General features: G+C 41.4%; 1 protein-coding gene across 5 annotated transcripts; it reads right to left on the bottom strand.

Moving 5' to 3' along the window:
• Positions 1-55: 55 nt before the first annotated feature.
• On the bottom strand, positions 56-23887 carry path (solute carrier family 36 member pathetic). 5 transcript variants are annotated; one of them, XM_019844371.2, is made up of 11 exons: positions 21857-22185; positions 20328-20561; positions 20116-20233; positions 8800-8838; positions 8405-8487; positions 3341-3439; positions 2832-2982; positions 2521-2642; positions 1880-2428; positions 1608-1774; positions 56-1504 (listed from the first exon to the last, which is right to left on the bottom strand). In XM_019844371.2, the coding sequence occupies exons 4-11, from the start codon at positions 8800-8802 to the stop codon at positions 1263-1265; spliced, it is 1416 nt and encodes a 471-aa protein (XP_019699930.1). In that variant the 5' UTR covers positions 8803-8838; positions 20116-20233; positions 20328-20561; positions 21857-22185; the 3' UTR covers positions 56-1262. The 5 variants fall into 5 exon arrangements, with proteins under 5 accessions (XP_019699930.1, XP_011149969.1, XP_025160410.1 ...); XM_011151667.3 differs by lacking the exons at positions 20116-20233; positions 20328-20561; positions 21857-22185 and adding an exon at positions 23667-23887; XM_025304625.1 differs by lacking the exons at positions 20116-20233; positions 21857-22185 and having other exon boundaries at positions 20328-20981.
• Between the last annotated feature and the right edge of the window lie 959 nt (positions 23888-24846).

Below are 24846 nucleotides of genomic sequence, written 5' to 3'. Positions count from 1 at the left end.
AGCGTACCGTCTAAAGTGAAAAATGAAGAATGAGTTAGGGAGTAAAGTTCTTCCATAAAATGTAAAATTGCTCATATTTCATAATTGCAGCCAGTGCATTGTGTTACAAATCTTGTATCTTAAATAGTAAAAACTCCATTTTGTGTCGGTACAAACGCTTGTCTGTTCGTAAAAAAAGACGAGAAAGACACGTGGTACACGCGGCTTCCGTGCACATCAGTACACAAAGGCATATCGTAATGACAATTTTAAATGCAATGCAGGAAGACCCATCTTGCTTGAGCAATATTTCCTTTCACCTAGATTGTGTACATTCACATTCTCGCATACAGATCTGTCGTTTTTGTTCGGACGTTATCATTACTCAGCCTCCACAGTACAGTTTTTAAATCTTGCCTACAATTACGACATCGAACGTTAGAGTATGATCGAGACTGCAAGGACTACGTAACTATATTAACCAATCAAGTTACATCGTGTGTATCGGAGGATTCAGTAAAAATGTGCCCGGCTCGCGTTTTTCAGGATATCTTTCTGCAAAGCGAAATTGCGGAAATCGCAGGCTGATAAGTTAGCTTAGCGCTCCGTAAGATACAATTTTCTATAGTTGCCACGTCTCATGAAATTGTGTGTGGACAGTGGGACGTTTCGACAGTATGGAAATTATTCTGTACGCGAACTCAACGCTTTTTCGGATATAATTGTATATCACGATCGTGATGATCCAGCCGTTGCTTCGCAACGAGTTTTCTCCCCCTTCCCCATTCACTGAATGAATACTGTCATTATTCCTAAATCTACGTTCCCGTTCATCTTCTGACCATTACACACGGTCGGCATAAGATTCCTAGAAGGTGGCTAACTTTCTACACTTTGTTACAATATGCAATGTAGGAACAAAAGAGAGAGATAATTGTTTACCGAGGGAAACAACTCCTAAGTAATAGAATGTTAAATAATCGAGATATCTAAACGACAGAGGATACGAAAATTGAAATTTGACAAGTTTGAGACCTCAAAACTCAAAAAGTGTTATATTGTTAGAAAGCCTGAACTAACGCAGACACAGCCTAAATAGATCGATCGTGTCCGGTAGTCCAATGCTCGCCCGCCCGCGAGCGCGACCTCGGGTTGAATTCGTTCTGAAACACCATTAACTAGCCATATGGAGAGCAGAGTTTAGACGTAATAAAAAAAAAAAAGTTCATTGCATATCCATCGAACCATTTGCACTAAATGGAAAACAAGCGGTACTTTCTTTATCAAGTATACAATGCTACTATATCCATTATGGCACCGCGCGATCCGAATATCAGTGCCATCAAGCCTATCACGGTTATGATGACGTTCTTCAAGGCAACCCAGTTGCCCGGCCCAAAACCAACGTCCCAATAGGTCACGGTCTCGATGAAAACTGGGATCAGCAGGCCCAAGATAGAGAAGCAAAATGCACCGATTAGGCCGATGAACGGTTCTATCGTTGGCACCGCCACAGCGAGGAGAACTGCAAGAAGAAGGGCGCAGATGGACCCGCAGTGAACATCATTTGTGCGACACATTTGCGAGATGTTCCGACAAGTGAAAATATCTACCGAATCGATACGTACCTGCGCCAGTTACCAGCACCGTTCTCATAATGTAATTAGCTAACCGCGGCCTCTTGTGGAAGCGGTCTTTAATTGCGTTCCATCCGATGTCGAGACACACATAAAACTGCAGGCCGAACGTGCAGAACACAGCCAGTGCGATCAGTATCTTCACAACTTGCGCCGGACTGTAAGCATAGACGCAAGCAAAATGTGAGGAGACGAAGAAGAAGAAGAAGAAGAAGAAGAAGAAGAAGAACAAACATTGTAATTCTGTCGGATCAAAGACTCACATTTCCTCCGTCGGCAGATTCAGAGTGATGCTACCCAACGTTGCGTCCTGGTACTTCAGGTAGCCGAGGAATCCGAGGAAAATGTACACTAACGTAACTCCGGACATTCCCTTGTTAAGAACCCCGCAGATCCCCACAAAGTGCTGCGGCGTCTTCATGCTGTTTTCCAACGGCATCACCACGCCGATCGCCTCCATGGCGAAGACGGTGATGCTGAAGAACTGCGGAAAGTTCTCGACCGGCGCCACTAACGGCACCGAGTCCAACGACGGCAAGTCCCAAACTAAATAATAGAACGTTATACCGAGTCCGGTACCCATGAAAATGTTCGCCACCATCGAGACCGGTGCGAGGTACTTCAAGTCCGGTACCCAGCTCAGCAGGATCAACGGTATCAGCCAGTAAGCAGTGATCAGCCGGATGCTGTACTCGCCCATCTCGGGGCCTTGGTAATGCTCGATGATCTGCTTAAAGTTCGCGGCGACGATGACTGCGTAAACGCTGCAAGTGCCGAAATAGGTGGCGAACAAGCTGACCTGAATAAGGTACCTGCGAACGGAAGAGCAATGATTACAATCGCTGGCAGTCGCCTTATGACGTGGCGTTTACGACGAAGAGAAAGAAGCTTGAACCGCCGGTACCTGGAAGGTTTCGCGAACTTCTTCGCCCACGGTGGTCCGGCGCTGAAGGCCGTCTCTGCGACGTCCGCGAAACTCATCTCCGTCGTCCGGGTCTTGTAGTAGAGCATGTGGGCGCATTTCACCTGAGAACGGAACGGAGACGTCGTTCAATGAGCGTTCGTGATTTTCCGCTGGAAAGAAGCCCTCCATCGGAGGAAGTAGGTTATTGCTCTCCCTCCCTCCCTCCCTCTCTCTCTCTCTCTCTCTCTCTCTCTCTCTCTTTCTCTCTCTTTCGGTGACGATGGACGATTGTTTATCTTCCGCAGACTCACCAGTATGTAGGCGCAGTGCGTGCACACGAACGCGACGAGTATCGTGGCGAAGCAGCCCACGAGCAGTCCGGCGTTCTTGAAGGCGATGGGCATGGCCAATATGCCGGTGCCGAGGGAGGCCTTCAGCAAATGCGTCAGCGTGTCGCAATCCCTGGAAGCATCGCGCGATTTCGCGCCGGTCGTTAACACGCTCGGGACGAGGAAAATTACGTCGCGCGAGCATGATCGAATTAGGCCCGAGGCTTCTTATCGTTATTATAATTGCCACCGTCGATAAATGAGACCTTTAATCTACTAATTGTTGTTCTCATTGCATGTACTAAGACGACATTATCATACAAAATGTCTTCGTTATGAATCTTTACATATTGAAGATATGCAGATATGAAGATATGCAGAAGAATTTTAGTTCGCCGCTGAAGCCGCGCGTATTCAGATTCGACGCGAGTGAGCGAGCGAGAGCCGGCACCACGCTGGATTGTTAACTAAGGACTGCAAAATTCCCTTACGTCGTCGGATTGTCCACTTTGCGCTCGGCGAAGGGGTCGAAGCCCTTCCCGTCCCCTTGTCCACCTTCGACATCCAGCGGCGCGACCTGCACCTTATACCTGAGAAATAAGAGAGCGTGTCGTTAGGCTGCGCGTCTACAATCAAGTCGGTGACGCTTGTCGGATGTTGTTAGTCGTGTATCGTAGCTGTTTCTTATTTTAATCTACAATCGAGTAGTGCGTTGTTGATGTTAATGATGGATCCTATTGAAGTGATCGCTATAATATATAATAATTTATTATCTCTTTGGGTGCAAATTCCAAGAATACGAACAATTTTAAAGAAGAAACGTAAAATCTTTCGAAGACGGTGAGTAAAACCTTATCTTTTCGTTGATATGAGACACACACACAATATTGGAGCTTATAAAAAATTACTTAAATAATATATAAATAATATAAAATATTTCAAAATAAATGATCATGAAGAGTTTTTCAAGTTTACAAGGATGTCTATTGAACAACTCGACGTGTTGTATAATTGATTAAAACCGAAGCTCTAAAGGAAGTCATAGAGTTCCTTTGGCGAACAGAACTTTCGTCTTGCTCTTACATTGAGGTTATATTATCAACTATGAATATTATGAACTGGAGATGTGCGAACTATTCGAATTCGAATCCCTATGATTCGAATCCGAATAATTCGAAAATTTCGAATCGCGAAGATTCGAATACGAATCAGATACATATATTAGCGTTTGCGCACATCAGCTACAAAACGGGCCATCTTGTATGTTTGAACCCTTAACTTGTAATTGTAACTTGTAATGAACCCTTAACTTATAATTAATAACTTAATTATAAATTACTTTAAATATTTAAATATATATTTTACTTTAAGATGATATTACAATATCGATATTCCCTTTCATATTAAAATCTTCCATCATTACTTGCATGTTTAATAGTCATGTTAAATTTTTTAATGATTCGATTCGATTTCATTCGATTTGAATTAAAAAAATGAGATTCGATATAAAAATTCGTGATTCGCATATCTCTATGAACTCACATTGTCCCATGGACATCCTACAACAATATCCTGGAGATATACAAATGTCCTCCGTTTTAGATCCTACAGATATCCTACGGATCTCTTTTAATAAAAATTTTTAGAAATCAAAGGTTTCTAAAAAAGAACTGAAAGTTATTAAAAAGGATATCCGTAGGATATCTATAGAATTTAAAACAGCAGACATTTGTACATCTCCAAGATATTGCAGTTTCCCAAAATGATGTCCATTGGATGTCCCTGAGATAAGGTGTGCTGTATGGAAAATTTTGTAAATTATTTTTCCTGAAGATAATAGAAGATAAAAGATAAAAATATCATTTTTTCTATAAGTATTCTTTGTTTTTAATTATCTTATTCAGGGAGATAGTGCTGCAATGTTTTATTCAGGGAGATAGTACTGCAAATTTTTGTATAGGAAAATTGCTGCCTCGTCGCTGGCAACCGCACGCAGAAAAAAGATCAGCCGAAGGAACTAAAATATAGCTTTGGTAGCTAAAATGTGTCTTTGAAATAGGGACAGCTAATGTCGTTGCTATTAAATCTAAATTTATTGGTTCTTCAAACTTATTCGTTGCAGTAAGAAATATTAGGTGCTAGAAATAAATGACATGTAGCTGAATCCACTATGCTATCATATTCTTCGCAACAGAACGTAATAATATTTGCAGTAAGGCTAAGAATCTTAATAAAAATTATATATTCTTCGTTATTCGTGCTAAGTGGTTTTAGCTACTTTAACCATCAATTTTGCCATGGAAACAATGCTACACAGAATGTTTTATAACTTATAGCCTTACAAAATAAGGGTAGATTAAAATAAAGAAAAAAGTAATATATTTTTCAAAACTCGCAATAGTTATTAAGTGATTAGTGATTGATATGGCTTCTAAATAAGGCCATTTTCAATCAGTAATAACTTAATAACTATCGCGACTTCTTAAACATATTATATGGCTTTTTCTTTTATTTTAACCTGTTTTAACTTTTTTTTAATAGGATCATTAGTTATTAAACATCCTGTACATTGGCTGTAACACGCACATATTGAAAGCGACAAAATTACGCTTAATTTTGTAGTGACAAAAACCACATCCATCGGCCTTGCAGGCCAACAAAAGACTAACAATGAAAACTATGCGCGCCGAAACCATACATAATAACAATGGCCGCGTTCAGCAGGAAAAGCTGCTTACGAAGCATTTAGTGATTATTATCTATGATTGAAGTATTCTTTTAGATCTTTATATCGAATCCAGGGGAATCCAGGGGAATGAACCAATCAGAAACGATAATCACACAAGCGCTTAGTAAGCAGCTTTTTCTGCTGAACGCAGCCAATGGCTGCATCCAGCAACATAAAACAAAACCGTTTTTGTAACCGTAATTGCAAAACCGTTTTATGATTTTCTTCTGAACGGTACTAAACGGACTCAACATCTTTACTCAGCGGTCGCCATATTTTTCAGCGAACTAAAAGTAAGCTGAATCTAAGCACAACGTATTGAGCAAGATGGATGCCCCCAATTTATATGAAGCGCAATACACATATAAAGACGTTATATATAATATTGTAGATTCTGTAGAAATGCACGAGCAATTAGAAAAAGGTATAAATAATTTAATAATGAAATATATAATTATACTTACATCAAAGTATATTTAAATATTAATGCATATTATATTAGGTAAATCGGAAAGTTCCGCCCATCAGTGGCAAGTAGCTATAGCTAGAACTGTCGTTAACCTCTAATATCTAAACGAAGCTTAATGGTTTGTTTTGACATCTGTCAATAACATTCAGTACATAAAGATATACGTTTGCATCAATAACATTGTTTTTTACTGCATCGAAAATGTCGAAATTTGAGCCAAATAAGCATCATTTGCGCGAAGTGTTAATCTTTTGCTTCAATTGGAAGAAAACCGCAGCTGAAGCTCATATGAATGCTTGTAGAAGTTTATGGTGATAATGCTCCTTCCGATAAAACATGGTTTCGACGCTTTAAAAGTAGTGATTTTTATGTAGAGGATAAAGAGCGTTCTGGACGGCCAAGAGTATTCGAAGACGAAGAATTGCAGGCATTGGTGGGCGAAGATCCATGTCAAACGCAAAAGCAACTTGCAGAAGCATTAAATTGTGCTCAATCTGTCATTTCCGATCGTTTGAAAGCCTTAGGAAAGGTTTACAAGGGAGGAAAATAGGTCCCATATGAACTGAAGCCAAGAAATATTGAGAGGCGAAAAACCACCTGCGAAATTCTGCTTGCTAGACAACAAAGAAAGGGGTTTTTACATCGTATCACCACTGGGAATGAAAAATGGATTTATTTTGACAATCCCAAACGTCGAAAAACTATTTACGATCCCGGCCGACCCTCAACATCGACGCCAAAGCGGAATATCCACGGAAAGAAAGCAATGCTCTGTATTTGGTGGGATCAGAAGAGTGTGTTGTATCATGAGCTGATGTTGAAAAGTGGTCAAACAGTTACAGGGGATCTCTACAGAGAACAAATCATCAATCCATTTAAGCCGAGCATTGCACGAAAAACGACTAGAATATGAAACAAAACAGCATAAAGTGATTTTGCTTCATGACAACGCTCGGCCTCACGTCACAAAATCTGTCAAGGAAACGTTAGAAGCACTTCGCTGGAAAGTGTTACCCCATGCGGCTTATTCACCAGACTGTGCCTCTTCCGACTACCACTTGTTTCGATCGATGGCACACTAGAGATGTGCGAACTATTCGAATTCGAATCGAATCGAATCTAATGTAATTCGATTCGATTCGAATCTGAATCCCTATGATTCGAATCTGAATAATTCGAAAATTTCGAATCGAAGATTCAATTACGAATCAAATATATTAGCGTGCATTATATTTGCATGCATCAAGTACAAAACGAGACATCTGGATCTGTATGTTTGAACCCTTAACTTGTAATTAACTTAACTTATAATTAATAACTTAATTATAAATTACTTTAAATATTTAAATATATATTTTACTTTAAAATGATATTACAATATCAATATCCCCTTTCATATTAAAACTTTCCATCATTATGTGCATATTTAATAGTCATGTTAAATTTTTTAATGATTCGATTCGATTCGAATTCGAATTAAAAATCATAGATTCGATTCGATTCGAATTCGAATTAAAAAAATGAGATTCGATTCGATTCGACATAAAAATTCTTGATTCGCACATCTCTATGGCACACACACTTGCTGACGAATGCTTCAATTCTTATGAAGACGTCGAAAAATGGGTTTCTCCACTTCTTCTTCACTGGATAGCCTCCAAAGATGAGTCATTATTTCGCCGCGGAATTTGCTTGCTGATCGAGAAATGGAAAAAAGTCATCGCTAACGATGGACAATATTTTGATCGATGTACTTTTTCATTTTTGTTTCTTGAATAAAGCCATACGTTTTGCGAAAAAACGGACGGAACTTTCCGATTGACCTAATAAATATATAAATGCATTGGTTAGAATAAAGCTACACAGTAAAAATAAGAAGAAACGTTTCAAATTTTATATAGATCTTTTTTAATGTAATAAATGTATCGAATATAACAGCTGAATAAGAATACAAAGAGCATTCAGCAGAACATCCAAACTGTTGCAATGTATCACTAAACCGTTTACAAAGCGCTGAGTTCTGCTGAACGCAGCCAATGTCCCAGAAATAATTGCAGTCCGAACCTCGGGATTCACGCGCGCATTATATTTAAGCGACAGCTGCAACTTTCTTAGCTACTCATAAGCTAAGGTGCATCTTTTATTTCAAATAATAAAGTTGTACTTTGTAATGAATACATTTCATCTCTGACAGCTAACTTTTAGCAACGACCGTAAAACAAAAGTTAGTCTTTCAGCTAAGTTCGAACTAGCCACCGACATTTAGCTAATATCACTAAATCATTTTTTTGCGTGCGGTCATACCGAAAGGAGAGGGGAAGAGGTCACACAGGGGAGATCAATCGGAGCTTCACTTACGACAAGACACCGTCCTTCATATGCGACCCATCCTGAGGGAGGAAAGTGTCCAGCTCCGTCGGCGCTCTGTTTCTCTCGTCGGCCTGCGGGAAGGACGACGGGGGAGTCATCAATACAGGCGAATCGCAACACGTGAGTGCCACGCTCTCTATGACTGCGTTCCGAAATTCACTGCCAGTACCGAAAATACATAGTTTGTCACGTATACTATAGATTTTCAGTACTGGCAGTGAATATCGGGACGCAGCCTAAAATTCACGCGGCGATGGCGGCACGGCGCGGCGAACACGCAAACGAGCCGCGTGCGAGATAATAGCGACGCAGATAGATGTGCGGGAATGAGCGCGCGCAAACACGGAATAAATCATGAGCGGCCATGCGTCGACGAGACTCACCATATTGCCTGGTTCGTTGATATCTTATCTGCACGCCGGCTGAAACAAAATATAAGGAGGAATACGCATTAGAATCGAGCTATTGTTCATTCGACGGTACTCGAGTGTACATTGAGTGGATTTAGGACACAAGGGGGGGGGAGGGGAGGAGAGCGCGAGATAGCGAGGGAGTGTTTGCTCTTCCCGATTGTAGTTTATTTTCGGTAGTGTCGCGATTACAAATCGGACCGATCGATCGATCGGCCGACGTCGCACAGACGCGCTCAGTCTCGCCTCGTCTCTTCATCGTGAAATCTCGATCTTCCGCGGAAAGACCTTCGATCTGCGGGACAGCTCGTCGCTCGCGCGACGAAACGAGCGAGAGAAGTGGAGGAGAGAGGAAGAAGGACAGCCAACTCCGCGGGTCGGCGCGGTGTTACCTTTGGTCTGTTCTTTTCAGCTGCACTGTGGAACTAGTGCAATAAGTTAGAATGAGACAACCATATTTTTTCTCTCTTTAACTTATTGCACCAGTTCAGTAGTGCAGCTAAAAAGAACAGACCAATAGTCTGTCGCTTTCAACAAGTGTGATCGATGAATCGACGCGAAAACTTGTTATGCAAAATGCAACGCTTCGCTCGAACCTGCCGGCCGCGGCTCAGAGGCGTTTCTCTCTCTCTCTCTCTCTCTCTCTCTCTCTCTCTTTCTCCCTCTCTCGCCGTCTTTGATACATAGCATTGACTCACCGTATCATTCCCGCGAAATTATCGCGCCGTTGTCATTGTCACTGCCGCGCGCCGCAGTCTCTGATCGTGTTGGAACAGGGGAATTATCTCCAAGTGTAACGTTTCAATTTGCACAGCTCCGCCAATTTTACCGGCGCGCAGCAGCGTGGATAATAATAATTGCAAAGCACGGGAAGGTCCGACGATTGAAATCTAAAAGCGCGAACAGATGCGAACACGCGCGTCGGCGTTCCTTCCCGCCACCGTCCGACCTACTGTTCTCCCCTAAGGTCTCATATTTTCGCGTCGTTAGCACATGCCATGACAATCTCCGCACTTCTGCCGCCTCCCCCCCTCCCACTGTTTTCTTTTCCTCTTCTAACTTTGCTCGAGCGAAAATTTCCTAACGATGTCATCGCCGGCCAGGTTGCACTGTCGACCGAGAATACAAATCATTTACGCGACTCGTCGCGCCCGCGAGCGAGATTACATTATACATACAGCTGAGCTCCGGCTCGAAAGAACGTGAATTCTTCCGCCATTTGCGGGTTCACGAACTCGACCTTCGGCGGAACAAATAATTGCGCCTTTGCGTGAATGCGACGAAGTGCGCGCGATAATCCGGCGGTCTGAGGTTGCATCGCGATATTCGTTGTATTGAAAATCTATAGTTCACCTCGCTTGTACTATAGACTGTCGGTATGGTATGGAAAGCAGCCTAATTAGGCGAGGAGGTGGACAATAGAGATGCAACGAAAGGCGTCGCGCACTGAGAGCTTTTCGTCGAGCATTTCAAGCTGAGCGAACCAATATGCCGCAACCTGTGTCTAAAAAATTCCGGAGCTTCTTATTTTATTTCAGTCCTCAAGTACGAATATTTGAATTTTCGACGTGGAATATAAATATGTATACATTCAGCATATGTAAATATATTCGATATATTAAACGTATGAATATCTCAATGTAAATATCAGAATAATACTCAGATAACAATATGTTATCGAGAAGCTATCTGAAAGATAGCCACTTTTGAAGCTGATAACTCAGAGACGCTTCAATGAGATGACACGAAGACGTCAGAATGTTATTTAACGCGACGTTTTTTCCAGAGCAGAAAGATATCACGAAAATGGCGTCTGAAAAATTTTTCAAGCCGGATTTCTTTGAAGTATACAAAGCGTGCCAACATGTACATACATGTTTTATTCGTGATATCTAAAAGATAATATTGCGAGTGCTCCTTAGGGAAAATAAATTGTCTCATTATCGTACTGGGAACATTTTGCGAAATTTGTTATTAGTATCATTGTTAGTATTAAACAATCATGACCTATTGATCGCATAATCACACGTCGAATTATTATGAATAGAATATCTAGACAGCAGACGTCTTCAGGATGATTCTGAGTATGTCTAAGATGTCCTGGGATATTTTTAGGATATAGAAATATCCCAAAAATAATATAGAAGATTTAATTTATTTAAGTTATTGTAAATATTTTAAATGAGAATTTTACGTGTATGTTTGACTTTATTAATATTATAGCGCAACATTAGAAGTAACTTCAGAATGTTAAATACGGTAATAAAATATAAATCTCCCGTTAATGTCCACTGCATATCCGCTAGTCCCAGATCTAACACAACACACGTTATCCTAAGGTCCTACAACAATATCCTAAGAATATGTAAATGCCCGTTGTTTTAGATCCTACAGATATCCTATCTCTTTTTTAGTAACAATTTTTAAAAACTTCTAAAAGCTTCTAGAAAGGGAAAAGTTATTAAGAGGGATATCCGTAGGATATTAATAGGATGCAAAACAGCAGACATTCATATATCTCCAAGATATTGCAATACCCCAGAATGATGTTCGTTGGACGTCCCTGAGATAAAGTGTGCTGTGTGTAGAATAACATAAGAATTTAGACAGCACAATCTTGAAAGATGTTTCGAGAATAAACAATAGAGATATCGCCTATTGAATTTACTGATTCCGTGTTGTGTCAAGATATGTGTGCTGTCTGTATTTCACGTTTAAATTATAAACACGAGGAAAAGAAAGCATAAAGGACTCGATCTCAATCTCAAAACTTAGCAAATTGAATACATTAATAGCTCGGTTTCTTTCAGAGTCAAAAAATTTTAGAATTCTAAAAGATTAAAATTTAAAAAGATTCGGAAATTTTTTTGATTCTGAGTATGAAATTTCCTTATATTTTAATTCAAATAGAAAAGACGCAACCCGATACAATGCAGAGTCAGCAGGATATCATCGTGCTGTATCTCTCTGGGTAGTATTACAATATATAAAACAATATTATTATTATTATTATATGTTTAACTATAAGTGCATTGTCATTCATAATAATCCAACGGGTTAATCCGATGCATGTAATAAACATCAAATATCAGTGACATAACATCAACATTCCATCAATTTCCCATTCAATAATGTAATTGTTACATAATACGTTTTACATTGCATACGCATCGTCGAGTGGAAAATTATAACATTAATTTTATATTACTGACAGTTTTTACCAGTTTTAATGGTTTTTACTAGTTTTACTGGTTTTTACTAGGTAATATACCAATTACGTATAATGTTTTACTTTTTTGTTGTGCGAGATGTATATACAGGATGTATATACAGGGTATATCAGGATCTTTTGGAAACGAAAAATTGTGAAGATTAATCAGATCAGACTGAAAAGAAAAGTCAAGTACTATTTTGCAAAAATCGCAATAGTTATTATTATTATTATATAAGTTATTAATGATTGACAATGACCACATCCAGAGACTTTTTTTAATTAATAACTTGAAAATTTGCGTAATCTACAATTATATGACGACCATTGTGCCTAGCGATAGATTCAAGATTCAGGGTTCAAAGTTCAATATATTCATATCTGTCACTAGACACGATAGCCGTCATATAATTGTGGATTAGGTCATTCTGAACATTGAAAAATGTTCTTCATCATTTTGCAATAAATTTTCAAGTTATCAATTAAAAGAGCCTCTAGATGTGGTCATTTTCAATCATTAATAATTACTGCGATTTTTGCAAAATCGTACTTGAATTTTCTTCTCAGTTTGATCTTCACAATTTTTCGTTTCCAAAAGATCCCGGATACTCTGTATAACTCTTAATTTGTTTCTCCTAAACTTTATTATTCTATATTATTATTGCAACACCGCACCAGCGCTAGTGTAAAGTCTGAGCAAAAGACGTCTCTGAAGCTGGACCGATTTAATTCTTTTGCGCGTACAACGTGCAACAATTCTGATTACTGATGCTTTAATAAAGTACTACAAACGAATTCAATATTAATTAACAAATATGCCGATTAAGCAATCACGCATATCACAAAAAGCCCCGATCATCGGGCGACTTTTACAATCATCTTTTGTAGTTTTGACGTTTTGAATATCTTGGACGATTTATTCATGTGTAAATATGTGAATTAGCGTGGCGAATTAGAATATTCGGCTAAATCAACGGTTTTCGAAAATGTTTACTTTATGTCTTATAGCCCTAGCATCATAGTAAAAATTAATAATAAAATTAATAAAATTTTATAGATTGGATCCATTTCTTAGATACATTACTTTTAGGAGATCATTTTAAATGATATCATAAAGATAACATTTTCAAGAAATCCCTCTCAAATGAGATATCTCAAAGAGTTCTTCTAGTAGATACTTTTGATAAATTATAATTAGATGTTCATATCGACTTCACTTTCAAGATATCTAAATGTTTTCTACAAAAAGTTCCCTTAAAGTTCTCACTCTGACCTCATGTATGCTATCCGGTTCATTATTCTAGTTTAGGTCTTACATTAATATTGGGTGTTACAATAATAATACAGAATGACAAAGATAAAGAAAAATAAATTGAGAATTATATACATTTCGCAGTAAGAAAACATTTACTGGAATATCATACTATAAACAGCAACTATTAGTAATATAACATCAATGTTACAATTTCCCACTCAATGGTATAAATGTAATACGTGTGTTATTATGTAACAATTACATTATTCAATGGAAAATTACAATGTTTATGTTACTGATATTTGATATTTACGGAATATGTAGTTAATCTGCTAGATTATAAAAAATGACAATGCACATCCACAATTAAAACATATAATAATATCATTATTTTATATATACTATTCGATTCATATATACTATTTATACTATTCTATTCATAATAATTAAATTGTATGATTATTAGATCAAGTTTATGTAATAATAGTAATAAGTTTCAGAATGTTCACATTATAATAATAAGGTAATTTATTCTCCCCGAGAAGCATTTACTAATGTTATCTTTTAGATATTGTGAATAAGATATTTGCATGTCGATATATCAAGCCTCTTTTAGAAGAGAATTTTAATAAATTTCAAAATATTCACATTATAATAATGACATTATTATAACAAAGGCAAATTATTTTTCTTAAGATGCATTAACGATTTTATCTTCTAAATATCTTGATAAAGATATTCATATGTTGATATATCAGGCCTCCTTTAGACATTATAAACGAGAAGTTTCATCAATTTCAAAATACATTATAATACATTATAATAATGAAGCGATATATTTTCACTAAAAAGCATTTACAATGTTAATTTTCAGATATAATAAATAAGATATTTGTACCTTGACATATCACACTTTTTTTAAACGAAAATCTTAATCAATTTTAAAATGTTCACATTAAATGTTCAATTGCCTCATAGTAATGAGGCAATTTATTCTCCCTGAGAAGCATTTACAATGTTATCTTTTAGATATCGTGAATAAGATATTTGTATGTTGATATATCAGACATCATAAATGAGAATTCTAATAAAAACTTTAAAATATTCACACATTATAACAATGAGACAATTTATTCTCTCTGAGAAGTATTTACAATGTTATCTTTTGGATATAATGAATAAAATAATTATATCTTGACATGTATTAAACTTCCCAGATAGACAGACATGTTGGCAACAGCAGGCATTCAACGTGTACTTTGTGATACCATTGGAGCGGCATAAGATGTTTGTAATATGCACATTGTGAGAAATACGTGTATCCCATGCTTTGCAGCAAAATATCGATTGCATCCTCTTGCCGACACAATACGTTGCCGCAATTTTCATGGCATCCGAGAGCTTCTTTTACATGCTGCTACAATGCTTCTTGTATGGGGACGCATCTCTATGTACTTATGCCACTTTTTAATTATATTAATTATATTATTAATTTAAATTATGCTAATTTTTGATTCTCGAATTCAGTCTATGCAGACAATATGCCGAAATTTATCCATCTGGGTTATATCAGACTCCTTTTGGACATCATAAACAAGACAACTCTATATGTTGACACGCTCTGATGAAAGAACATTAATACCTTTGCCACTTTCGGGTTCGCGAACTTTGCGTGAACGCGAAGTGAGTGTGATAATCCGGCAGTCTAATTATACCACGAGGTGAAACAATAGACGCGACAAAAAGCATCACGCACGCTAAACTCTGAGAACTTTTCGTCGAGTACTTGAAGGTGAAGGAACCAACATGCCGCAACCCGTATCTAACCCTAGGCGTTTTCATTATTTTGTTCCTCAGGTATGAATATTTAAATTTTCAGCGTAGAGTATACATATACATTTAGTGCATGTAGATATATATATACGTTATCGTTGAAATTCTACGTTAAAACACTACGTTAAACATTGAAATATTTCCAAAATTGAAGAATTCAAATAAACGTCGTGAAATGAGAGCAATAAGAAGAATTCAGAATAAGGTATGCGTAGAGCTGTGCGAACTATTCGAATTCGAATCCGAATAATTCGAAAATTTCGAATCGCGAAGATTCGAATACGAATCAAATACATTAGCGTTTGCGCGCATCAGCTACGAAACGGGCCATCTGGGCCTGTGTATGTTTGAAGCCTTAACTTGTAATTAACTTAACTTATAATTAATAACTTAATTATAAATTACTTTAAATATTTAAATATATATTTTACTTTAAGATGATATTACAATATCGATATTCCCTTTCATATTAAAATCTTCCATCATTATTTGCATGTTTAATGGTCATGTTAGATTTTTTAATGATTCGATTCGATTTCATTCAATTCGACTCGAATTTTTTGAATTGAATGAAATTTCATAGATTCGATTCGATTCGAATTAAAAAAATGAGATTCGATTCGATTCGATATAAAAGTTCTTCATTCGAACATTTCTAGGTACGCGTCTTGGCACGCGATACTTTTTACATTTCTCCGAGACTCCTCGGAGGAGTCCGTATAAGGGATATCACGGTTACAACGGCCGCGGTTACGTGAAACCAGCAGAGTTCACACAGCATCGTTGGCTTCCGAGAATCAGGGCGCTCTTTCAGAGGTCAGATTTCCCCCGCGGGTCGAATCGCTCGCGCATTGTTCGAAAGTATCGCGATCGCAGAGCGGAACGTTCGAGCGACGCGTGCTCGCCATTTCGTCGCTTGGAACATGAACGCCAAAATATGTGGCAGGGAGACCGTCACGTCCGACGACCGACAGTCTACGGCCAAAGGAATGTGGCAAAAAACGACGCGTCAAGTGCAAAGTGTTATTGCGACGTTGTTGCGAGTGAATTAATCGCGGCGTGTGATTACATCTCCGCTTTCGAGAAACGCCTGTTCCACCGCGTGCGTACATGCGTGTGTGTGTGTGTGTGTATAATTTGAATTCACGACGATAATCCGCGCGACTATCACCGATAATAGCCGCGACAGCCGCCTCCGGCTATAGCCGACAAATAATGTCGAGCAGGACTGTACCGGCGCGGGTAAAAATAGTGACGGGGATGAACGGCTCATTAGATGTGCCGGTGACGTAGCTGCCCCGAATGGCTCTATTTTAAAAGTCCACACCGGCCAGAGAAGCGGAGACGTTGACTCTTCCTCCGCGCGCACGCGACTGGTGGATGAACGGACTATAGTGATCGATGCAGAAGGTTTGTTTATTCGGACGCTATTTCGAAAAGCGTCAGACATGCTGGCCCTCCCTGCTCCTCGGCACGCGCGCGTGATTATCGGATGTTTAATGCGCACGTGTCACCTGTGACGTACGAGCGCGTTTTCATTATCGCTTGTGAGTTGCTAAGTCGCTTCCCCGTGTCGGGCGAGGTGGTAACACCAGCAGCGCAATGCGATCATGAAGCAGGGATGACGTTAGGGCGGACTCACACCTCGACAGAAAAGCGAAAAGTAGAAAGATAGCATCCGACCAGAAGTCGCAGAAGTGATAATCTGTCTCTCTCTCTCTCTCTCTCTCTCTCTCTCTCTCTCTTATAAGAAAGATATATTTAACTATTCATAGTCAATTCTTATATTTATTCTTATATTTAAGGCCGTCGAGTTGAGTTTATTTTCAAATACTTCGCAGTCAATGAAATGGTTCATACAGTACCTGAAGACAAACTTAAGATGATCTCAAACATAAGGGAGGATTTACACCTGGGGAAAAAAAGTAGAAAGGTAGCATTTGATCAGAAGTCGCGCCGATAGTCGGTCTCTCTCTCTTGTAAGAAAGATATATTTAAATATTCATAGTCAATTCTTATATTTAAGACCGTCTTAGGTTTATTTTCAAATACTTTATAGCCAATGAAATGGTCCGTACAGTAGATAAACTTAAGATGATCTTAAGTATAAGGGAGAATTCACACCTGGGGGAAAAAGCAGAAGGCAGAAAGACAGCATCCAGTCAGAAGTCAAAAGTCTCTGCCTCTTTCTCGCAAGAGAGAGACAGATTATCAGCGCGCGACTTCTGATTGGATGCTGCCATTCTGCATTTCCGCCCAGGTGTGAATGTGCCCTTACTTACATTTGGCTATCGCCACATTGCACATTATTCCTTCTCGATGACAGTTCGACCCGATAACGCACTACAGAAGACATTATTTTTTCCTGTTCTTCCGTGCCACGTGACGATGACGCAATCCCGCTTTCTTAGCGTAGCGCGATGTATAATCGTTCTCTCCTATGCGCGCAAAAGCCTCTCGCTATCTCGCAGATAGAAAAAAAAAAGCTGCGGAACCCGCCGGTACTTCCCGAGTAATCGGGGATAACAGGAGTAACGATTGAAGTGAATGACAACAGCGACTTGACTCTCCGCGATAAGAGTGACGTGTGGACGACGATAAAACGCGGTAACTATTTTTAAGAGATAATTTCTCCGGACACGGGCTCGGCGTGACACTTTTACGAGGCGTCGTAGCGGGCGCCACGAATAAGGAGCGACGGGTTTTTCCCGCGGGAGAGGGACGACTCCTGCTCGAGCGGGAGCTGCTGACCGACGGTGGAAAGCTTCGGCCGGCGAGTGAAGCGCGAGCGACCTGCGGTGCATTTGCGAAATAATCAGCGGCAATAATTCCACCATACCTCCATGTGACAATCGATATTGACGTGACAACGACAATGGTGGCGACGACTATGACGACCTGATGAAACCGAGCGCGGGAGCGAGCGCAAATCGGATAACGATGTCGCCATAATCTAATGGCTTAATGGACTTGTCCAATTAACGTGCCGGTCGTACTTCGACCGCGCGCGCGGTCGGTCGTTATGGCGTCGTCGATGCTTAACTCGGCCGTTAATTGCGGTTAATTTTGCGCGCTCTTAAGACGATAGCGGCAATTCCGGTGTCGCGCGGTACTCGCGGTAAAACAGATAATTCCTCATCCTTAGAAACGCACCGCACTCGTCCTTCGGCCACCGAGAGATATGACGGGCGTTATGCAAAATAAGACGAGAAAAAAAGTCAAGGTCGCGCGCTCGCGGAACGACACGTGCGCGATTTCCGAAACGCGTGAGACCGGTTTCTTTAAATTCGATCGGATTTAAAACCGACGGACGTGTGCGTGATATCGAGCACTCTCAAGTAGGGGTGGACGATTTTCATCGATTAATCGAAAGAACCGATAGTTTGTTTTTTTTTTTCAATTAATTTTTTCAATTAATCGATGTTTTCAGATGAATTTATTTTTACTCAATCAGTCGATGAGTTTCCCTCAACATCGGCAACCGATTTTTATTTTTTTTTTAAACAGAGGATTTTTGTCGTCTTTAAAGTAAACGAAATTTATGAACGTTAAGTTCGGATCTATAATAGGTATAGTGAGCTTCAAGTTTTAAGAGATTGGCCAACCGCAGTCAATTATTCTTGTGAAAGTAGGTTGGGATTGGTTAACTTCTTAAGGTTTGAAATTTACTACATCTACTGTATAGTCATAAACAACAGGGTTTCATTGATATTGAAGTTTCGGAACGTTGCCGTATGGTCCAATAAGAGCACTTATCTTCCCAAAATTAATTCTCTTATCACATGGAAAATATATAAAATGAAATACCGAATTAAAGGCCTCGCACACCGTCGCGATTAGCGACGAACAATAAGCGATATCTAATGAGAGTTCTGTTTTAAAGAAGAAATGAAAGCTCTTTCTTCTTAAAACAGAACTCTTATTAGATATCGCTCATAGCACGTCGTTAGTCGCATTCAGTGAGCAAGATTCTTTAGAAAGACTTCTAATAATACTGAGAATGCTACACGGATGTCATTCTACCCTTGTTTAACATTCAGTGAAAAATAAGGATTGAATAACGCCGGCTACGAATCTGCTGCGAATTTAAGAACGCATCCAACATGTAAGCAAGGAGAGCATCCGAGTGATGTTTCCGAACGCATCTCTAGCGGTGTTTAATCTGATGTTAACCAATTTAAATGTTTACTTCGCAAATTTAGCCGATTAATCGGTAAATCGACTTTTACAGAATAATTGATGTCATTTCAATTTTTTTCTAATTAATCGATATTTTAAATATCGATGTATTTTCGAACATCGCTCATCCCTAATGTCGAGCATTCTCAAGCGAGTGATTCGTGGCCGGAGAGGCAGGGGGGCAGGGGGAGGGGAGAGGAAGGAAACAACACATAGTGCCGCTCTGTGAATTTCCAAAGACGGGAACGTGAACGGATAAAATTATTTGCAAACGTCAATTTTCGCGCGCGCAAACGTTAACGTAGGGAGAAAGAGAGAAAGATGGCCGACTTACGTGCGATAACAGAGAACGCAAAGTACACGGCGACGGACCGGTGGTTCTCGCACAAGAAACTGATTGATGGCTCAGCGAAACCGCGACGGTTCGTCGAAACACGAACGGTATCGTTAAGTAAACGCCAGTCGATGTGGTAACCATCGCCACTACTCTCTCTTTATCATGCGCCGCCACCTTGTATCGCAATTGCATGCACGGCGAGCGAGAGAGACAGAGAGGAGGGGGAGTGAGGGAGTGAGGGAGAGAGGGGGAGAGAGAGAGAGAGAGAGAGAGAGAGAGAGAGAGAGAGAGAGAGAGAGAGAGAACAACACTTTCGATTTCATTACACGGACCGATGACGATAAACGGATCGCTGACGGATTGCGAAAAGAGAGCCGCGAGAATAAAGCAGACGGACAGGGGATAATCGCGCTGCGCTGCTGAGGGCGCGCCGCCGATTTCGCTGAAATTCTTTCTGTCAATGCAATTTCTCACCGTTCCGGGCTAGTTATCGGCGCGTGGAAGCGAGGACGACGTCGCGGTAACTGCCGAGTCTCTCGGCTATTCCTTCCCGTCGTCTCGAAAGGTCGAATAACACAGAGACGCTCCTTGCCTGGCGCGGAGTTTAATATGTAACGGTGTATTTGTTTTGCACAAGTAAGGCATATCTTTTAACAAGACTCGCGTGCGAAATTCAAGATGGATACCTGTGTAATAGGAGGCTTAAGGATCCGAGATATCTGTCGAGACGACCGCATCAGTGGCAACGACACGTGCCTGAAATCGTTTCTTATCGCTGATTCAAATTCGGAGATCCAGAGTCTCTCATTCTTTTGTCTCATTTCTCTCTTTTCTTTGCGGCCTGTGAGGTGAAATTTCCAGCTCGGCATTCCAGACGGCAAATCACTTGGATCAGCTTGAGGAAGCAGAGCGAAGCGTTTCTAGGAGACATATAAGATCTAAGAAGAAAAGCTGCGGCCGGATGGGATGGCTAAGAATAGCCAGAGATATTTTTAGGCGAGCGGCTAGATATAATTCAACATTCGAGGAATGTTGTCTTCGTCACATCGAGAACCGAGACTGCGATAATTATGCGCGGCGAGGAATCTACGCGTCTCGTGACGCGGTCTCGAGAGGCGGCGTCGATTCTCAAATTGCGACGTCCGTCAACGATTGTTCCGCTATATATTCGGGCGCGGAAGGCGCGAAGTGTTGAAGGAGTGATGTTACACGCCCAAACGCATTAACCTTTAGAGGACCGGGATGGCTCCTACAGAAGCCACATATAAATCGGCATTCAGTGTTTTCTTAAAGGTTATATTATAGTTATTTATGCATTTATGTCGATGTTTATGTGCTCTAAAAATATATTAACATATGTGTCCGTGTGATTTTTACCTTACTTGTAAATAACCATTTATTAACAAGTATACATTTTAACTGCATAGTAATTTGCATCTCAGTACGTTTTTATTTATAATAGACCCACTTTCTTTCAGAATTATGTAAAATCAGCGCACAACACTATTAGAGTTTCGATTGCGCACAGTGCGTGATAACAATCACTCTAAAAGTAACAAATAAATAAAAGAATACAGAAAAATAGTTTTAAAAATAAAACAATTTTCATTATTTTTTAAAACTAAAAATTAAAAAATTATAAAAAAATAAAAAAATTAAAAAAGTTTTTAAATAACAAAAAATATAAAAAACAAAGAAGCTACATAACTTTCTACGTCCACGTCGTTAGCTCTGGGTTACGCTAAAGGAGAAAAGTTTTATTACCATATGAGATTACTTATAGTAATATATACTTATAGTAATAGACATATTTTACGTAAATAACTGCCTTTCTTTGTAAAATTTCGATAATCTGATATCAAAATGATGATCAGTGATATAAAAAAAAACCCTTAAAAATGCCAAGATCCAAATTTTGAAAATTTTTTATTTTGGCCGTTCCGTTCCGGATCGGAGTGGCTCCTATAGGAGCCACTAACAAACTTGAAAACTCTACGCGACATGATGGTTACATATATATAAACTTTCCACGAAAAAAATTGCAAATTTTAAAGGAAAAATGCCGGTCCTCTAATGGTTAACGTGTCATCTTGACACGTGTATCGCTCGAGTCGTGGCCGAAAAAAGCGTACACATCTCGATCGATTCCCCGTACAATTTTTTCCGGGAATCGCTGCGAGTTTTCAGAAACGCTACGGCCGAAACCGGTTGCTACCTGCAACCTGCGGGGAGGGTCCGCCGCGGCTAATCCTCCAGTTCGAGCCCTGCGCGTCGCGTGGAGTGCATCGCACACTTGTGTCGACGGACGGGCGAACAAACGAACTCTCTCGTCTCACCCCTCTCTCACGGCTTTTCTCCGCCACACCGCGGCCAAGTGCACGTCCTTCGCGACGCGCGTCCGAAATATCAGCGAGCAGTTACATCATACGACGGTGGCGCGCTGACGCGCGATAAAGGTGCCATTGCCATACAAGTCGCGTCTGCTCCACGTGCTTTAGATTCACGACGATGCACAGTGGAGCCAGATGACATTCTTTGGTTCAAAATTCTTTAGAGACCTGAATTTCCAACCGATCATCGACACCGATGGATGAGGGGTTGATCCTGAATAAATTCCGAAGAGATCTGTCTTGCCAAAATTAAAAAAAGAATTTTTTCTCTCGAATTACTAGCCCCAAAAGAGGAAAAATTATCGTTGAACGCGAGAAACTTGTGAAATACCTATTATTCGACCCCTTATTTCCATCTAACAGCGTATTCAGCGAATTGAAACTATGAAACCAATCAACAGATTTATCGATCTTGAACCAGAAACCCATTAACCCAAAACTCATATGCCCAACATACAAAAACATCAAATATAGACCAGTTAAGCACAAAACCGAGGGATTTGGAGACTTTAAGCCCATCAACCTAGGAATCTATCAATCCGAGATCAATTTTTAGCTCGTGGATGCACGAAGCCGTATATATTAAGAGCCCGAAATAGTCCAAGAAAGGTGATTATAAGTTCTGGGGTCTCGCATTTAGTATCCATAGGCTCGAACCCAAGACACTGTACTTTAAACGATAAACTTTTTCAGACAAACCCTAAACCCGTGAGCCCTAAACCGATAATTTTTTTCCAAAATTTCGCCTAGATAGATCTCTTTGGAATTTATTCAGGTTATCAACCTCATTCATTGGTGTCGATGATCGGTTGGAAATTCTCAGGTCTCTAGAGAATTTTCAACCAAACAATGTCATTTGGCCCCACTGTGCGACGGTCGGCCGAGGCTCGTCCGAGTCCGTCGCCGTGTGTGATCGCGTCGCACGCGGTGCATTCGTGTCCGGCCGGATCCGAGCGGATCAGAGATAAAGCGGCTCCGATAGCTCCCATCGGCTTATCGGCAACGTAACATTATTATAACGCGATGACGATAACGTTAACTGCACACCGCAACGGTCGTATGCGCGGCGATGTAACAATAAATAATAACGGCACACGCGATAACATCACACAGCCTAATACATGCATAATATTGCGAGGGGGTTGATCCACCGAGGACGAGTGTCCTTCACGCTTCGCGCGACGGCCGGAGAGCCCCAGGTGTAGACGCGGAAGAAAAACCAAGTGACCACCCGAAGGAGTCAATTTCCACGGGAACTTCCGTTCGCACTTCCGTCATTTCCAGATTCTCACTCGCCCTGGCACTCGCCCTGGCACTATCCTCCCCGGTGAGCGCGCGGCGCTCCATCAGCCGAACAACGCAGTCGTGCATCTTCCTTCCGCGACAGCGTGACCGGTGGGTAGCTCGGTCGACTTTGGAGCGTCTCCAAGAATGTCCCATTTTCTCGTAGTAACCGCGCACGACGGCGGTATGGCTTTCGCACGCGTGAATGAAGATCCCGAAATACACCGCTGCGTAGGTAGGTAGATAGGTAGGTAGGAAGCGCAGGCCAGCGGCGAGCGCGTCGGCGAGACGCGCCGCGGGAACAGATGACGGGGAACTAAGGATCGATCAGGGGAATAGAGAGCCGCTCACCTGGCGAGTTGTCCTCTCTCGCTCGCGAGTTGTAGCCTCTGCGTAGCCTCCACGCCGAAAAACGAATATCCCGTCGCCGTCGGTGTGTATGCGTGTTACCTCATTCCTGAGAGTTCAGGTCTCCCCCCGTCGCGACGATCGGCGGCGGGCAGCCTCGGAGCACGCCGTTCCCTCGTGTCCACGTGAGCGCGCGTACCGCACGAAAGACCGTCGCTGACTAGCGCCTCGAGAGTTTCAACGGAAACTTCGTAGCTTTCCGCCACGCCGTCGCCGTCGCCGTCACCGTCGCCGTCACCGTCGCCGCCGCCGCCGCCGCCGCCGATGCCACCGCCGCCCGCGGTGTGTGTGTGTCTTCTGTGCGGCTTTATAGCGGAGGTCGTCGCTCGCGGACGCCACCGATTCCCGTCGATCACTCCTCGAAATATGTTCTCGGGCTTTCGAAGAAGCCGCCAGCGAGGGAAATCAATGCGATCTGCTGACGACGATGACGGCCGCGGAGAATCCGAAGGTCCACGAGGACGAGGTCTCGGTGACTTTACACGTGTCCGCGAGCATCTACGAGATTCGACGGCGACCACCGACGCGCCAATTTCGCGAATCCCCTGCGATGCGAAGCGCGCCGAGCGGCAGGCGGCAACCTGGATAACTCGCAATTTCAAATACACCAACTTGGTGGCGAGCTTTGCATGCGCATGCACATGTCGTCCCTCACCTAAATGCGTATCGTATGACTCGTCGGTGACGAGCCAGAAATGGCGGCCGCGCGTGAAGACAAGCGTCTAACAATAAAGTCTGGGCCGCAGCACGTGGACGCGGTAGTGCGCGACACATGATGAAACTCGGCGTGCCGATATCACCAGCCGGCCTTTCGCGCATGTCACACGCGCGCGCGCGCGCCTTACGTTATTCATTATCGCGTGCTCTGCGCGAACGCGCGCGCGAGCACGCGGTAATTCCGGCTAGCGCATCTTGCAGCGTAATCGATCCAGGTGTACGAGTGTATGGCGTTGGCGGTCGGCGAGAACGTGGAAAGAATTTCGCTTTCGAATCGGTACGGTGCTTCCGTACAGCCGGCCAACATCGGAGCCTGAAACATTGCGCTCTCATTAATTGGAGAGTCGTTTATACTCGCGAAAACTCTCATTTACGTTGCTCGGCATCGCTTTGCCGATACGAATTT

Source organism: Harpegnathos saltator, unplaced genomic scaffold (assembly GCF_003227715.2).
Source record: "Harpegnathos saltator strain DR-91 unplaced genomic scaffold, Hsal_v8.6 scaffold63, whole genome shotgun sequence".
Taxonomy (NCBI): domain Eukaryota; kingdom Metazoa; phylum Arthropoda; class Insecta; order Hymenoptera; family Formicidae; genus Harpegnathos; species Harpegnathos saltator.
The sequence above is the reverse complement of the archived record's forward strand: the minus strand, read 5'-3'. Positions and strand labels throughout refer to the sequence as shown.

Bases quoted from the DNA above. Each gene is read 5' to 3' on its own strand.
- path (XM_011151667.3), bottom strand. The intron at 2,643-2,831 runs GTGAGTCTGCGG...TTCCGTTCTCAG, and splicing joins CGCACTGCGCCTACATACTG to GTGAAATGCGCCCACATGCT. The intron at 2,429-2,520 runs GTACCGGCGGTT...TTCCGTTCGCAG, and splicing joins AAGTTCGCGAAACCTTCCAG to GTACCTTATTCAGGTCAGCT.